The sequence below is a fragment of the Apteryx rowi genome, unplaced genomic scaffold, assembly GCF_003343035.1.
Source record: "Apteryx rowi isolate R43461 unplaced genomic scaffold, aptRow1 scaffold_173, whole genome shotgun sequence".
In the NCBI taxonomy this organism is placed as follows: Eukaryota; Metazoa; Chordata; class Aves; order Apterygiformes; family Apterygidae; genus Apteryx; species Apteryx rowi.
The window spans coordinates 437,879-456,519 of NW_020448008.1; the positions used below are offsets into that span (position 1 = coordinate 437,879).

The following is an 18,641-nucleotide window of genomic DNA, read 5'->3' on the forward strand; positions in this document are numbered from 1 at the left end:
ACAATGTCATAGACAGAAATGTGCTGGGGCAGGCTAAGTTCAATATATATTTTATCTTGTGCTTGAAATAGTTCCCCTCATATCCCCCAAAAGGCCGTGGAAAGCAGCGCCTTCCACAAAAGAATCCCATCTTAATGCAATTCCTTCCAACTCTCTACTTTTTGGACGATCAGCAAAAAAAGGAAGGCTTTTTGCTTCTGTCAGGAAGAGCAGATGACTTGCACCGTGGATCCCTGGTTCTCTTCTCTGTCCCAGCTGCTTTCAGCTGTCACTCAAAGCAGAGCTGGAGAGGCCAGGAGGACTTGGAGAAGGAGGAGAGATGTCCAGGGTCTGCTTTCAGGTATAACTCTGACACTCCCTCTGTCCCAGCTTCAGTAGGATGCTATTGGTGCAAGGCAGAGCAGAACACACTTGCCATCTCCAGAGAAGGATATATTTGATTATACCTGCCTTGCAGCCAGGGGGACTGGCCAGTTTTTGGCAAGAACAGCAATAAGAAAAGAGGGAAGCTGAGGCATTGCTCTGTGCTGACAACAAGCAGGCCAACCAGCACAAATTGCTTGAACAATGGATTGGATGGGTTTTATGAATTGGGACCAGGACGGTCTGTGTGAACTTCCAACACACAAACACAGAACAAGTAACCTAACTCCAGTCCAGACATCACACAATCATGCTGGTTGGGCCTTGCACAAATGTTGCCAGAAGCTGCTCAGAGGACTGTGCAAACTGAGCAAGTGAGGATGCTGTGACCCAAACTGTTCCTGTTAAGGGCAGAAAGGAAGACAATACAATCCTTGGACCACAATCCATTAGCAAAGTCAGTTTCAGCATAGCGACATGGATCCTCACCACCARTGCCAAAGCTAACATCAACAGCCACTCTTAGTTTGGCTTCCTTGGAGAGCTTACTCAATTTCAATTGCAAACTACATGTGAATGCAGCCCTTTTAGAGGGGAAGGATGCAAGGATGAACAAAGAGGAGCTCTGCAGTAGGATTTACATGACAGACAGTAGCATGGGCTGGCTGTTTTACTGACATTTCCAGAAGAAAAGATACAATGAGTTTTAGCAGGTCTGTGCTCCCCCCAGTCTTGTGGGGCAATGCCTTCCCCCAATGGCTGGATGCATATATATTAAAAAAAAAAAAAAAAAAAGAAGAAAAGCCAGAGCTTTTAATTCCTAAAACTAGCATATAAAGAAAAGGTGAGTTGTTTTTTTATACAGCTGGGTTCATTCTTCCCTCCTACAATAGGATTAGTGAATGATGGGGACATTTGTAATTATACACTAAACCAAATAATTTCAACACACGGAGAATATGTCCCAGGTATTTAAAAGAGATGATGCAATTGAGAAGATGGGAGGTGGTAGGCCACAAAAAATGCATCTATTGTATGTGAGGAACCATGGAGATCCAGCAGCAGTAGCTGCTCTTGTTAAAGAAGAGTTTTTCTTTACATTGTGCTGCTGAAATATACACTTCAGATCATGAGTGTTCTCAATCATGTCAAATGCTTTAATCAGTTCCAATCTCCTTCCCAGGGGAAGAGTTATTAATACTATTAAATAGTTATTTAAAGATTGTTAATTTTCTTAAACTTTCAATTCTGGCAACATGGCTCTAACTTGCTGAATCAGGACACTCCTGCTGTGATGTGTTTCTCTCATGCTATCATCACAATGACATCCCACAGCATGAAGATGCTGTGCCACAACTTCTTTTACCAAAGCAGCAAAGCCTTCAGGGGCAAGCCCCATCTCTACAGTAATGCAGTGCTGTTACAGGCAATTGCTGGAGTGATCTCATATTAGCATGGCATGATGCCATCCCTGACTGCAGGTTCTTGGTCCAGAGATGAGTGGCACAAGGATTCCCAGGCTGGAAGGGGAAAGCTGCTCTGAACATCCCCTACAAATGGGCAAGTGCTGCCAGAGGCTGGAAATGCACAAAGCAGAACACTGTGCTTCCCCTCACACGCTACCCATTCTGCTCAAACCTAGGGCAGCTAATATGGCTGTCCCCGCCCTACTGTGGATTTTACAATTGCATCTAAGGTTAAGTAGGCAATAACTTCAGGAAAAAATGGCTGGTAGTTGAAACAGCATCTGTGGCCTCCAAGAGCAATAGGCTCTTCAATCCAAGCATTCATTGCTATTTTAAAGTGACACTGCAGTGAAAAACACAGGAGGTACTGATTCCAGAGAATCAGGTGAAGGATACTGTAAGCTAGACAGGCATACCACTGAGCAGGAGAGGAGCTTGGGATTCACAACCACCAAAGGCAAGAATTGTTACTGCAAATGATCCTTTACCAGTGAGCATGGCCCAAGCTGTAGAATTGAACCACATGTAAATCATACTCTCAGGGACCAGCAGCATGATTGTGTCTTTCTGCACTGACAAATACATTCTTAGCTCTCCAGCAAAGCAATAGGCTTTGCTGTTTTTAGCAGACTTCTCAATCTTTTTGTTGTTATACATCATATAGATGAACACCTTGTCAGAAAAGATGATGTGTGACTTCATTCTGTTGACTCTACTAGGACCTATAGTTCCCATGTCCTTACAGTGTTAGATTCCCAAGACATGGCATATATTTGCTAAGCATGTCTTCTGAGCCTGGACAGTAATGCATTTGCAATTCATTTCTGCCCAAATTGCAACAGGTGCAGAAACTACCTTTGTATTTCCTTAATACAACCCTTCTCTATGCCTACTTTAAGCAGCTCTACAGTGCACCAATAATTAGGTGTAATCTGTGCTCTCTCAAAAACCCAATGCCTGCGCATTGCAAAGGGCTTTGCACTTAGAACTGATGGGGTTCAGCTGCTCCCAGGAAGCATTTGATATCTGTCTGTGGCACTGTGTGAACATCTGTGAACACAAGTCATGCTGATATGCTTGTTCCTATGTGCATGGGGATGTTAAGGAGATCAGTTTGCAAATAAAGGATGGCTTAGTGGCAGAAATCATTGCATTACTGTATCCATTAAATGCAAAGTGTCCCTCTAACTCTAACAGCCTTCAAAAGCAAAAGGAGGGACAGAACAGTGACTCCAACCCCTGTACAAGACAACTGTACAATTTACATATATATTTATATACAGTATATAAAAATCTCTTTCTTTGAGTCCCAGTGAACTCAATTTTAAGTTGTCAGTAGCTGTTCCAATTTTAGAAAGTCTTGATCCTGTTGTTCCCCCTCCCCCCCAAGTATTAGATAATGGCATTGAGAAGAGATTAAAAACATATCCAAACCCAAACCAATTATTAAAAAGTGCAAATGTTCTGGGTGCCACTTCTGCTACGTTGGATGTTGCTGATGCTGCATGCTTGCTCACAAGCAGCAAGGTGTCTGTCCATCTGCTGCTGTATCTTTCTTTCCTTTGGGTTGGCTCTTGCCTTCCCTTCCCCTCTTCTGCTCCTACACCAGGCGGCCTACTGAAAAGGATGGGGTAGGCAAAACAAACACACACACACAAACAGAAGCAGGGAAAGGGGAGGGAAAGGCAAATTAAAACCAAAATGACAGCCAATTGAGGTAAGATACAGTACAGCCTCTGTTGCGACCATGGCCCGCAGAGGGCTGGGATCCCAAAGTAAGCTGTGAGGCTGAAAATAGCGAGGGGCTAATGAGACAGCCTTGCTGAAAAAACAGTGTTGAATGAGTCACACAGAGCCCTAGGGACTGATGTATTTTAAAATATAAACCACCACTCTCCCTCCCCCTTCTTGGGAATGGGCATGCAGTCTGGACAAACAACCAGTCCAACATCTCTCCCACTCCTCTTCCTCCTGCTATGGTTGATGCAGAATCCCACTGATTTAAGGCAACTCTGCAACTATTGACCCCCTTGAGCAGCAGCCAGCTGGCCTCCTTCCCTGACAGGCAAGCAGGCCTTCAAGGAGGAAGGAATTCAACGAGAGTCCAAGCTGCCTCTCCTCATCTCTGCAACAGCAAAAGGCAGCAGCCTCCCTGCTCAACCATTCTTGAAGACCTTCACACACCATACACACTGAAGTCCACCATGCTACTGAATCTACTGAGGGGATACTTGGAGCAGGGAGTTCTAGGGCTCTGCTAAGCTATTAGAGTGTCCCAGTAGAGGCTACAAAGGCAATGCTTTGCCAGTCAGATGGATGTGCACACCCCCCACACCTGGTTCTTCAGAAAGCTTTTGTTGAGTCCCTCATCAAAGGCTCTTAAAGAACCAAAGTTCTTATGTGATCAGAGCAAGCGCTCTTTGTAGATTAATAAGAGGTGAAAACATGATGAACAGAAGGCAGAAGTACAGATTTGGCTTTCACAAAGGAGAAAGTTTACCAGAAAGGCCTCACTGGGATCAGTGCTATTTGACATGCCCTGCCAAGGGGGGTGAATATTGACAAGTGCAAAATTATTCAGGATAATCATATCTGAAATTGACTGCAGAACTTTGTTCTCACAATGCTCAGTGACTGGGTCATAAAAACAGCAGATTAACTTCAATGTCTATACATGCAATGAAATGCATGAGTTGGGGAGAGGGGTGACCTGGGTTACACTAAGGGACTCTGAGTGAGTAGGAAAGAGTTTGGAGCCATGGCAGACAGACAGCTCTTGCAATGCTTCTGCTCAACTTTTAGTGGCAGTCAAAAAGCAAACACATGCTCAGAACTGAGGACACAGCGGGAAACATCACTATACCAATGCATAAGGCTTAGCTGATCCTTATCTTCAGCTCTCTGCTCAGCCCATCTCAAAAGGAACACACAGCAGGACAAAGAAAGGTACTCAGAAAGGTAAGGAGGATGGGCAGAGGTATGGGAAGGCTTCTATCATTAAGCAAATAAACAACTTGGAGTTCTTCAACATGGAAAGACATCTAAGCAGACATATGTTGGAGGGCTACAAAATAACAGGTGGCATGGGAAAGACAGGTGGGGAATGAGCGCAAGAACTACTCACTGTTTCTCACAGTAGAAAATGAGAAGCACCCAATGAAACCAACGAGGCAGCAGGTTTAAAAGCAAAACAAATAAAAGTTGTTCTTCATGCCTGATGAAAGGGCCCAAATCACTGCTATAAAATATGGTGGAGACCAGACCTTAACTGGGACAGAGAGGAATCCTCATGCAAACTTGTCCATGAGGATAATACAATGTAAATACAACAAATTACCTGAAAAATACAACAGATCACTTGCTGGAAGCAGGGAGGATAGGCTAGGAGAATGTTCATCCCATAGTTCCTCTATCCTGTGCTAATTCCTTAGCCATGTAGTATCTGCCAAAGCTGAAGAAATGGTGCTGGACTATGAGCTGATGCAGCAGGGCTGTTAATATGTTCCCACCTCTTATGAACCCTTGGGTTCCAGCTGTTTCTATATTACTTTTCATAAACACAGGAGAGCAGGGGAGCAATAATTTGGGGATGCATGTCTATCATAGAAGAAATAGGAAACAAACATTTTAACAAGATACTCACTGAAGGGGTTAAGGCCTTGTCTTTTTCCACTGGGGAAACTGCTCAGGCTACCTGTAAAATCCAAGAACCATGTTAAAGGCAATAAATGCCATGGCATGACAAAGGAGCTCCTTCGAGTCCGCACATACCAAGTGCTGCCAGCGTTCCTTAGGACTCACATACAAGAGTCAGACTAACATGTTTGAGAAGTCAGATGTTAAGTACCTTGCATTGTAGTATCTGAACTTCAAGAAATCCAGAGGTTTGGTATGGGTAAGAAGCAACAAGTACAAAGTTAAATTAAATTGTGGAAGGAGGAAGAAGAAGAATGGAAGGATGCAAGAAGTGACACGAAGGTCCCAAAAACAGTTTTTGTGAATGGCAAACAAAACAGAAGAAAAATGCAGGCCCTTGTGTATGTCTTATAGAAGGGGGCAGCCAAGTAAAGTGAAGGTGTAGGGAATACAGATAGTCCAAATTTACTAATTCTCTAGTGACCAAAAGCTTAGACCAAACGATCAAACAGGTGCCTAAAATCAACATTTGAACTCATATCGAGCAGAAGGGGAGGAACAGACTGCACAGCTGGGACTGCATCATGAGATGTAGGAACATGCACCCTACACCAGATGGAGCTAATGACAAGGGCTTCGACCCTGACATTAAACCAGTTCCTAGGAGGTGCTAGGTATAGGCAACTCAGGAATCCGAGGGGCTTGGCACTCTTGAAAGCTTGTTATATTTCCTACTATCTGCTTGGTCTGGATTTCAGATGAGGGCCCATCAGCTGGAAATGGAAACTACTGTTTCCGGCCAGAACTAGTAAGCATGTTGCCACCCTTTACTCTAGCCAGGCAAAAGACTTATCTTTGATTTATGTGTACGTCTGACAAGACCGTACAGCTTACTTCACACATCTAAGTAATTTTACTTGCACTAATACATACAGGTGCTCACACCCAATAAAAAAAAAAAAAAACAAAAAAACAACACTTTGCTCTGTGCAAGAGAAGGATAAGAAGAAACTTAAAGAAATGGTAGGAGAATGGGAAAGAATCCCGGGAAGACAGGAAGCTGCACTATAAGAAGGAAATGGAATCACTGGAAAGGAAAAGAAGAGGGGGAAGAAAGGTGGTGGTGACTGAGTTTAAAATAGATCACAAAGTAAAACCTGTTGGCTTTAGAAATTGTTAATAAGAGGAACCATATAAATGTGGTAAGTTATTTCAAGGCCCCTGAACACCAGCCTCATATCAGCCATCTGTCCTGGCAAGATCAGAGGAACCACTGCTAACTTATTTCTGCGCCTGTATATAAAAAACAGGGCTCTGTTGCCAAAAGTTAGATTCTTCCAGAGCTAATTGGGACTCACTCAGGGGTCTGGCAATAAAAGTCCAGGATCTTTATGAGTCTCTCTGTCCTTTAGCTTATTGGACACTTGCAGATCTGGGCTTTTCCTCTGGCTGCCAAGTAATACAGAGGCCCCTAGAGGGTGCTGCTCTGTAACACACAGTTTTGGTCACCGGCTCTCTGAAGTGCTTTTCCAGGCCCCCACTCACCCGCCCGATATTTGGGTGCACACAGAAGCAGACTTTCCAATTCYTTCCCTGCCCCCTCCCACCCCTTCCCAACCATGAAACACCACATGAATTTAAAATGACATCACATGCTTTCTTTTCCAGAAATTGTCTCACTCCTTCTTGGCTTTTCACAGCTACTAAGGCTTGGTGTTAGAGGCCGCCTGGCACAAAACCATCTCCCTTTTACTCAGTATACGTGCAGCAAAATGTCTCCTCATTTGCTAGGGTTTTCACTCATCTTTGCTGCCACTACGGTACTATTCAGATCTGGCTGAAAGCTGGCTTCAGTAGCTCTCAAAGCTTTACTTCCCGCCCCTTCCAAATTTAAACAAGCTATGGCTTTGGCTAGGTTTTGGTGGAATGTACTTAATCCCCTTCTCAGTTCAAGCAGCCTGCACGTGTAAACAAGAACATAACAGGAAAAAGCTTTTGCACCCAAGGCAGCTAAGACTACTGTGTGTTGCTTTGACTGAGACTCATTTGTCTTCAGAAAGGCATGGGAAACTTCACCTAAATTGATACTGAAGTTCTGAAATGACAGGTGGGCTCAAGGCTGGGACAACAGACCTTTCTATCACAAAGCTCTGAGCTTTCTATGGGCTTGTCCCAGACACATCCATGCAGGAAAACTAAAGACTACCATGAAGCTCATCACTTTTCACTCCAATGGCAAAGAATATCATCTTCAGTCAGCTGCCTTCAGTATAAACACAGGCCAACATGCACATCTACAGAAAACAAAACCCTACCAAAACACAATATTGCACTGAGCATAAAGATGATATGAGACAGAAGAAATATGGCAGATAGTGACAGCAGGTTACTGAAGTATGCCTGGGAAGCACTTGGGTATTACAGAGATAACAGTGAAGTGCCAAGTCACATTCCCATCATTTAGTAAGTCTCATAATGCAAAGTATTTGCTCAGCCCCACAGATATGCTATTTTGCGCAGCAATTCTAGCTACACTGTATCAGGCCAGATATCTTTCAGAAGGAAAAGCCCCAAAGACACTCTAGCAGTTTTCCATAGGTAGAATCTATTCCTCTGACTTATTGGGCAGGTGCAGAAACACGCTACCAAGAGCCCTATATCTTGTGTCCTCAACACAACACTGACGTCCTGATCGGTACTAACACTCAGGTGAATTTCTGCTAGATTAAAGATGATAAACTACAGCACCCCAACTGAGCTCCAAAGGGGGATATCTGAACAAAGCAAACAAAAACAAGCACTGAATGAGTGAACTTGTTTACATTCATTAATTAAATATAATCTGAATTACAGGTTTAACTGAATCATTACCTGCTTGTATTCAACAAATGGTATTTTACAGCTTTCTTACGGCCTCTCAGACTAACATCAGCTATCTACCATAACTAGTTGTTCTTCATAATTCACCAGGCCACATAGTAAATCTCTTCAGTAGAGGCCTTTCCCAGATGACTGCTCCTTGCTAACTGTTCCCTCACAGCTGCTTGCATAACAGTGATAGAATATCACCCTTCCTACAAGGATACAGAAATCTATCACTACTGCAGAGACCAAAAAGAAGGGTCCTGAACATCACCAAATTAAATCTGTTTATATTCTTCAAAATTTTTTCTTCCTCCTGGTGTATTTGCTCAACTCCAGTAGAAAGTGACATGCTGTTTAATCAACCCATCCTGCACTTTTAATGAAGACATTTTGATCCTGTTTTTGGACTGCACTCTTAACGGTTGGCTGTTGCCACAGAGAGCTGTTGGGTTCCACCCCAGAAGTCTTCACGGCCTGTGAAACATACCCAGCACCTCCAGTCTGACAAGCCTTTGGATGGCAAAGTAATCATAGGATATGAACTGGCAGAAGGAAACTTCCCTTCATCTGGCAGAAGGACACTTCTTCCCTGCTTAATCCCTTAGCTGCTCTTTGGGCATGCACAACATGCTGACTTTGTCCTCTAAACTTGGAAGAATATAGAGGTAAAACTGAACTCCAACATTCTGCAGCCAGCACAATTAGTATAAGCCTTGCTCAGATCTACAGTTCTGAGATCACTAGACTCCAATTAATCTTGCGTTCAGTAACTTTCCAGCAAAGCTTTGCAACACGTGTCCATCTCCTCTCAAGGACCATGTCTTTGAACTGATGCATAGAGCTAAATTTGTCCTTTCATCACAGATGGTTCCCCCCTTGACTCAGGCTGTTCAGACTGCATTGATGAATGCTAACTTTTAACAGGTTGTAAATCAGTCTGTTTTCCTTCCACAATCCTTCAAACAGATAATCGTTGATCAAATGAAGGCAAAGACTGCTTCTGGTACACTATAAACTACAAGCCCTCCATCTGTTCTGCCTTAGTTTAAGGAACAATTTGCAGGTTTCTGCAAGCCATTCAAAGCTGACTCTTGGTGCCTATTCCATTCTGATTGCTGAGAATGACACTTCTCCATCAGAGTTGCCCCGGATGGAAATGCATCTGATTTAAGCAGAGTGGAAAGAGCTGTGCAAAGTGGCCAGACCTACTGGACTCCTCAGCAATTTCCTGGGTTATCATAAGGATGGAAAAGAGGAATGGCTGATGACTGACTGGGCAGAGGTTTTCCTCACTGAAGAGCCACTGGCTGGCAGTGCAAACATATTAGGTGACCATACGGATCAAGTACCTGCCGAGGAGGGGAAGAACAATAGAAATATGCATCTCAGACAGATTTGATCCTAAGCTGGAAACAGCTCAGATTCAGGTTTGTCCTTATGAATATCCCTGCTGAATTCTCCCACATAAATCTTATTTGTTTAGTCTACCTAGTGCCCAAGAGGCATATAACAGTGCTGATTTATGTCTTGTGTTTCCACCAAGCAACACTATTTCCATGTTTGGATGGAACTGTCCAGAAAAAAAGAAACAAAATCAAGAAGTAAAAAACTGACAAAAATGCAGAAACGTTAACATTTGTAATTCTCATCATCCCAAACCCTACAAATTTTGTCTTTAAGTTTTATTTTCAAAATCAGTACAAGTGTTCAATTAGCCTAGCAGGAGGCACAACCACTTGGAATGATGACCCACCCCATTCTAGTCTTTATGCTGTGGGATACCAAGAAGGATTTGAAACAGCTGAGGCAAGTGCGCTAGTGATGAAGCACATCAAGGGGAAATGTTGGTGTTCCTCTGCCTCCCTCAAACCCCTCTTCATCCAACCCAGACCAGAAAAATCTTTCCAACGTAGCTTTTTTGAACCATAAACATTTCTATAAAAAGTTTTGGTTTCATCTGACTGGCACTTTACAACAGAAAGTATGTCATCAAAAAGATTCCCAACCAGCTCTTGGCTTGAACCACAACCCAAGCAGATGTGTGGAGGCCATGGTATGGAGAAAGAAATATAGACAGGAAACACACGGACTGCATGCATCCATGTTTTGGGATAAGGGGAAGTTGAAGAAGGAGTAAGCTACTGACTATTTCTTAATTGAGAGGTTCTTGTGAATAGAAAGCAGGGTAAACATGTCATCTACCGCCTCACAAATTCATGGCTCCTTTAAAAAGGTCCATCACAAGCTTGCTTACTGCATCTCTAGAGTCTGCTCCTTCAGTTATTCTCTACTTGTTAGCATCTGCTCCCTGCATTGCTTTTTAGCCCTCTGTATTACTTTCCCCAGTCATTTCTCCCGAGGGCTCCCCTCCCATGTAACTTGTCCATTTATCTTTGATCCCTGAGGCTTGTTGGGTCCCTAGCAGGTATGTGAAACCATGTGATACAAGGTTGGAGCCCCTTTTTGCACACATAATCCTGTCCTCATGCAGTGAAAGAAATCATGAAAGGTCGGGCTGTGTTCTCAGCAAACAGTTTGGCAATCAGACACAACAACATGTCTCACTTGCTGCTTTCTTTTCCCTTCACTCTGGATCAAAGATTTTCATTTTCTTTCTTCTCTTTTTTTTTCCCCCCCTTCCATAAACTGAATTCTGAAAAGTCAGTTAGCCATGGCATCAGATTCCAGAGAGTCTTATTCCAGGCCAAATAGCAACAGAACTCATTTGGCATATTCATCTTATTGGGAAGGCAATAAAATTAAGGAACAGAGTTGCTATTTTGATATGTCATTCCTCAGTAAGGTACTGATGACTAAGAAAAAGCTTCCACTGAGCCAGGGAAACTGAATGCTTCTCACAGCTGATGAGTAATGTGCCAGGTTTATTATTCTAAGATGTTTGCAAAACACCTAGAAAAGGCAACTTCCCAATACCCAAATGCACTGACTCCCTTCCTACTTGTGCTAAACCTGAGTAAAGGAACTCAGGAAAGGTTAAACCTGAAGAAAGCTACCCACCCTTCCCAACCAACGTGATGGTTAGAACAAGAGCTGTCCACAGAGCCAAAACACCTGCACAGGAAATTAGTCCCCTGGAATCTCCCTGTTTGCCTTCTCCTGCCAAGCAAATCTGTCCACAGTCAAGAAGGACTGATAATTACTGAATTTGGGTTGAACAGTTTCAATTCATAAAACTTCCAAAAATATCGATTTGGTCCAGATCCCAGCAGAAGATGAGGTGAAGATGAAAGAGGAGGAAAAGGAAGGAGGGTGGGTTGGTTGCTCAGACACTAAACAGAAGAAAAAAACCCTTGTTATTGACATGCCTTATTTCTCTCCCAATCTTAAGGTGCAATTCAACCCTGAAAAAAGGCAACAGTACAGTCCCGCACTTTCTTTCTGAGTTGCTCTTCTCTCTGCGTCATCCACTCTCCTGCATGCTAGATTTAGCAATGAAAATAAATATTATTTCTGTTAGTCAACAGGATCTCTGGAGAAGGATTGCGTCTGCTGGCTCATACATCATCCAGCTTATGTGTTTCAGACAACAGAATATGGTTAGCAGTATATTACTCCGAAAGGACTTGATCTGAACTACAGTTTCCAAGGACTTATAGAGTATAAGCAGAGTTCTGGGCAAGGGTCAGTTTTTTGACTTGTATCTGTATAGTGTTTAGCACAAATGTCTGTGATACTCGCTTTAAGACAGAGCCATAACATAAATAATGAACTACATTTGCATGGCAGGATATTAGTCCCACCTATTTTCTCACGTGAACTGTGGTGCTTTTGAATCACCTGCTAGGAAACTGATTCCTGAGTTTGCTTTAACTCCATGCAAGTCCTTTATTCTCATGGAAAAGGAAAAGCACTTACCTCCTTCCTTGCTTACTCCCAAGCAGCCCTTCAGCTCCTGCAGTGAGATAGACTTGTCCTTGTTGAGGTCACAGTAGTCAGTGAAACGCCGGGCACATTTCTTGGGCTTAGCTTTCTTCTTCACATAACGCTTGAAGGGCTTCAGCTCCCGCTTGTTGATGTCATTGCTGCTGTTGTTGTCCAACTGGCTGAAGTACCAATGCACCACTCGCTCCTCCAGCGTGTGGCTGGGGTCTGGCTCAGAGAACCTGGAAGACAGGAAGCACAGGCCCCCAGAGGAGTGGGGTGCTTTCATCAACAGTCAAGCACATGCCAAGGAGCCAGAGCTGCTTCCTGAGTCATACACACACTATGCCATATTTAAAGCAGGATAAGTATGCATGCCTTACAATCTCCTCCTTCTAGTTGAGCTATTTTGAGAGAGATTAACTTTTTCTAAAAATATCCTTTCACACTAACAAGAGGTGCCAAGAGAGTCCTGGAGACCGATACCCTCAACAGCTCAGGTTCTCCCGACATTCATTGCTGAAACTAGGCCTAGTTCTGAAAGGATCCCCTTTAAAGCACAAGCGGCAATCTCGATGGTCCTTTTGACTCTGGGGCTCCCACTGAAATTACCAACAGGAGAGCCATGAATGCCAGCTATCATGGTAGATTCTGCAATAACACCACCTAAACTTCAGAACGGGAATAAATTCATTTAATGCAAGACACATTTACTATTTGAAAATGTCCTTGGCATAAGGCAACATTCTTACTGTGTCTATTTATATGATCTTAACTCCTGTGCTGTATTTGCAGCATATTTAATGCTTTTCACATGGTTGATTTATATACAAGAATTCCACAGTAGACAAGCACCACAAATCCATTAATAAGCAATACTACAGAACTGGCAACTTCATTCTGCTACATTTCTTATTCATTCTGATATTACAAGTTTGACGTTATTTGGCTCACATTTTCCTTCTGTGGACAACAACAAAAAAAGATCAGAGAAAAGAAGATGAGAAAAAACAACAGCTGAGGATGCCGGAGTAGAGAATGCTGCCATTTGATTTCAAGCCATTATTGAACAAGCACTGTTATGTCATCCTGTTTAAGCAGTATCTGAGTATCTGGTGCTCTGCGGCAGCAGCAGTGAGAAAGGAGTTCGTCCTCAGTGATATGAAGGGCCAGGGAAGAAATCTTTTCTAAAGGAGAATAATTCTCCAAGAATTGCTCTAAGACAGTCAGTTGTCTCTATTTGTAACAAGTGTGCCAATAGAGTAAGCTGAAATGATGCTGAAATGAGGCTGAGGCTTGAGCCTTCTTCCTCCCAAGAATAAAACACTTTAGTGCATGGAAATTAGGGGATAGGCAGCAGCCAGAACTGCTACACTGGCAGTGGTTGCTCCACCTCTGACTTACTCTAGGAGATACCTCCAGCTGCTGCCTAATTCCTTCCCCAGCAATGAAAGAGGGACAGTTGCAGGCTTCAAGCATCCAGACTGTGGTGAGAGTTCAGGGCATTCTAGCTGATGAGGAAACACAAACCCAGATTCAATTTCACTGTAGGTGTACTTTGTAAAATACATTTTAAGACTGTCATCAATCTCATTACAGAAAATGATAGGATAAATACTTAAACTGTCATACTGAAAAATTCTTTTTTGGGATTAGAAGAGAGATAATCCTTTTGACCTTCCAAGATGATCAATTTTGCCTCTAAAAAGCAGCTACAGTACCTGACAAACAAAAACCCTACCCTGCCTCCTTAGTAATTTACATCACTAGTGAAGGAAAGTCGGCAAGAGGCAGAAAGCAAGCATTGGAGTTTAGGTGGAAGACCTATCCCTGGTAATCTTCTCCGATAGCTTTTGCAAATGAGAACACAATTTAGAAAGGTAGTTCCTATCCAGAGATATCTGGAACCCTGACACAAGTAAAAATACACACTGGAGAGAGGAAAATAAACTGCACAACATTTTTCCTGAGGTTTTACTTGCGACTGTTTCCATCATTTACTTCTTAGCTGAAAAGCAGCTTGGCACTCAGTCACAGCACCTGGTCAGTGTACAGTGCAATAAACACTGGGGGTGAGGAAGAGGAGGTTGGGGACTGAGTTTGGCTTAGTTTTGGGAGCAAAATAAAAGGCAAGCCCCTCATGCAACCTAAGAAAGAGCAGAAATTGCAAAGATCTCCCCAGAAAGCTAAAGTAGTGCCCAGATTTTTCAGAACCTCAAAACTGTTTGTGAAGACCAGGATGACAGGTGAGAATAAAAACACATCCTGTCGCTTGCTTTTATGACATTTATGAACACAGTCATTGGCCTCTCTCTCTTTTGGAAATAAGCTGGCTATCATTTGAAGACTAGCTGGTTTTCAACAGCCGCAAGCAAGAACTAGAAGTTCTGGACTGTGAGGGAGGATCTTCTGCTTTTGCTGAGATATAGGAACACAACCTGATCTGTGGTTTGTCCACACCTTGGTTTGCCCTTGGCTCTGACCTCCATTTCCTGAAGGTCCTAAACTGGAAAGGCAGAAATGGAGAATATAGCAGAGCATCCCTAGAACCAACAGCAGAAAGACAGACAGGAACACAAGCTTCTCTTTACCTGCTGAAGAGACACTCAAAAGCAGGAAGGAAGAGTGCCTCTATTTAAGAGACAGACTAAGAGAGGGAATATAACTCTCTTCAGTACTTCCATAAAGAAAACCAAGGAAATCCACAGGTTAGTACAAATACTTTGACTCATGAGGTGATGATAGATATATCCTAGCCATTACAAACATGCTGAGTGCTCATGCTGAAAGCTAGAGCATGTTAATGGAGCTAAAAGGAATTAGTTGAACTTCTGTGACTGTAGGAGGAAGGAAGACATTGCCATTATTGAGTTTTTGCCACTTCTTGTTGGCTGGCTAAGCAGTACTGCAGTTCCTGAGTTGGTTGCCTGTCCTTTTTGATGATCATCCAGAATTCCAGCCCAGGAAGTACTTTGAGGAGCCACAGCATCTCAGTACAGCCATATCTACCTGGTTCATTGTGAAATTAGGTGATACGCTAAAAAGACTGAGGTTACAACAGAATACCTAGATATCATGACTTTGATAGCTGTCCCTACAAGACACTGGAGCTCCATCTGTGAAACATGAGTTTATGAGAATTCACAGCATTGCTAACCCACCTAGCTTTGATCATGTACCATGACAACATACATAGTGGGTCGGCTGAAATGTATCTGGGGACTCTAATTGTCCTGCAAGCACAGATTTCTCTGGAGTGTTCCAGGAGAATTTCCCTCTATTGTCTCTCCAATCCTGTTGCAAGAGAAATAAAGCAGCCCTCAGAGGCACACATCGTTGTTGGGCTGCCTCTCCACTCATTCAGACCATAAAGGAATCGAGGAAAAAAAAAAAAAAAAGTGAGAGCAAAGCTGCTCTGTACGCTCTCGACTCCCAGCAGGAAAACATCTCTTGCTCTACCACTAGTCAAACTAAAATTCACTGAATTCCAATCTCGCACTCCATTGCGGTAAAAACTTTGGAAGACCTAGTAAAGGCAGACCATACCAAAGAACTTGACAAGTTTCTCAGCCTTCTCATGCTGACCACATTTCAGCTGTACCTGCTTTTCCCTTTAACTGTACTCTTTAAAACTATGACAAAACAACCCACCCTAAAGGATGATTAATAATTCAGACAAGCAAAGAAACCAAAAGAAAAAACCCCCCTGCAATACCTCCTTCACCCTCATACATGGTTATATCTGCCAATGGAAGCAAGTCTTTGAAGCAGAAGGGGTTGTATGTGTATATTTCATGATGGTGGGGGCGGGGGGGGGGAATATTTAGCAGAGCACAGAGACACTACCCCTGATTTGTACCCATGGTGCTGATACAAATACAGGGTTATCTATCCTGTAGGCTGCTATAAACTATAGAGAGACTTGAACTAATTCACTTGCCAAAAGAAGCTCAGTGCTGCGGGAGCAATGAGCTCTGACCAAGTTAATTTTACAAATCTAAGGAAGCTAGCTGGTATACAAGCCAGTAGATTTAGCCACACTATGCAGCATAAATCCACCCACAGTCCAACAGGGAAGTGAAGCATGGTCTGTCATTAATAGCCTAGGACAGGCTATCTGCTCTCTCAGTTTTCTTCATTCTTTGGCATCAAGGAAATAGTTTTCTCTAAGTAAGCCTTTCTTCCTCCTCCTGTATACTGTGCTATCACCTCCTTCATAGGAGGAGAATATTTCTTAGATGACTAATGCTTGGAGATACCCAGGTTAATGTACAAACTATTACTTTTAACAATACTACTTTGCTAGCAGAGGCACACTTCCACAGATCATCTTCATGTCATCTGGTGTAACCAGGGTACAGACAGAAAGCAAAGAGGCTATGAAAAAAACACAGGCACATGGTCTTTGCAGCTGTACTGAATTCTGGAGCAGAGAAAATAGAGAAGTATATGCCAAAATTTCAAATGGACAGTTTTTCTGAACACGCACTTTGCATAAAGCCTGTAATACTTTCCAGTCTAGCAAGATGGGAAGCGTTAACTCAGTGGGAAGGACCAGGAAAGAAGGAGATGTATACAGGGTAAAGTAGAAGAGAGCAGCAGTGTCAGATGCTACCCACATACAGAACCCCATACAGTGTGCAATCACATTATTCTCCATAGGACTGCACTGTCAAAGTGTAATGTGCCCCTCTAAATGCTACTGAGTAAACTGAAGTCCATTTCTACCAAAGCTGATCCTTTGCTCCCTACACACTTGCAGGCCCACGGCATCCAGAAATAGGCTGCAGTGACTCACAACACTGTTGCAGTGACAAAGTCCTAATACAAAATCTTGCTTTTGAGAGAAAGCAGAGGTGTGAACTCTAAAGTATCCAGCAGGTTATTACCTGCTTGAAATGCTTTAGGAAACTCATTATTTTGTAATACGAATTTTATTTAGCAATGACAGCAGCTGAGGCAGGAGGAAGGAGGGGGAATAAGACCAGCATAACATCACCTAACTCCAGACCGCAGAGGCTGCTAACTATAAAGCAGGGGGAGTTACTCCAGGAAGAAAGAACATTGATGGACAAGAAGCTGCTAGCATCCGCAGCAACAGGATAGCCAAAAGTGAGCCTAGCTTCCACTCCTAATACACAAAGCATGTGTTTAGTCAGGATGGCTACAGGGTTTAAAGCTGGAAGTTTCTATGACCCGAAAACACTTTTCAAGTATATACACCTTGTTTGGTTCTGTTGCTGAACAAAAGATGGATGTGAGCAAAGCTAAAGAATTGATAGGACTGATTCTGCCAGATGGGGCCCATGAGAGCTATTGACTAAGATGATCCCCAATGTGAGAGGTGGAAAGTGATGAGTTTAATAACCTAAGGTATAATTCATAATTGTTCCTGCTCTGCTTCCACTTCTTGCTCTCCTTTTGTTCTTCTCTGCAGCTGCCTATCCCGAAGTTAAAAGCTGTAACCGTGGAACAAGGCTTGAATGTAAGAGGATTACTCTAATGAAATTGCAAAAGGATCGCCTATTTGTTTTCTCACTCTCCCTTTCCTGAAGCAAAAGAATCAAGAAGTTAACACAAAAATAAGCTAAACAAAAGAGTACTACACAGTCCAAGCTCATTATGGAGAATTTATAATTCTTTCACAGTTAAAACGTAAGTTATCTTCTTATTACAGGCCCAGTTTTAACCTCTCCTCTAGCTAAGTATGCGAAATTTTTCTGAACAAAACTTTGCTGAAGTTTGGGGGAAAAATCATTTAGAAAGCTTAAAAAAAATCATTTAGAAGGTTTAAAAACTGTCTCCCTATGCCCCTCACTGACTTTTCAAAGAGCCTCCTCTTACACTAACTCTCTCAATCTTTAATTAGGCTAGAATTTCCATAGGAGCATAAAGAGAATTTGGTATCCAACTTCAATTGAAAAGCAATAGGAGTTGGGCATTAACTTCCCTATACTGTTTGAAAATGTCAATCTTTATTAAAACATGGCTCAACTTCAGAACACCCCGGAGATGTGCTGAGCTTTACTTGTCTGCTTCAAACTACTCAGCTAGAGCATGAAAGGGAACCTTGGGGGCAATTTTCTGAAGGACTTTTTAGGGCTATTACACAAGGAATAATTGGCAACTTAAAATGAAGGGACACAGCTGGTGTGTTATACTATAGGGATGACTGCTGTAAGCTGCCCCTTTAACCTAAAATTCCACAGGGCATTAATATTTTTGCTGATCAAGTAACAAGCTGTAGTGCACACATTTTGGCAATTAAAACTCATTTCTGAATTGGCAGGGACCAAAAATAGTTTCTTAGATCAGGGAAATCCAGGCTGGGATCCCCTTTGGTCTGTTTTAGTTTAGGCCCTGTGTGATACGAATATCTGACTTAGAAAATTAGTCATAGACTAAAATGTACCAAAGCCAAGTCTGAAT

The 18,641-nt window shown here is 42.7% G+C and overlaps 1 protein-coding gene across 1 annotated transcript in view; it reads right to left on the bottom strand.

Moving 5' to 3' along the window:
* Positions 1 to 4,627: 4,627 nt before the first annotated feature.
* Positions 4,628 to 18,641, bottom strand: part of SMOC1 (SPARC related modular calcium binding 1) — a 133,557-nt gene continuing 119,543 nt past the window's right edge. The window contains exons 12-14 of the mRNA XM_026060989.1: positions 12,207 to 12,454; positions 5,473 to 5,523; positions 4,628 to 4,662 (exon numbers count right to left, since the gene is read on the bottom strand). Coding sequence (XP_025916774.1) covers positions 4,628 to 4,662; positions 5,473 to 5,523; positions 12,207 to 12,454 — 334 coding nt within the window. The remainder of the gene's footprint in view (positions 4,663 to 5,472; positions 5,524 to 12,206; positions 12,455 to 18,641) is intronic.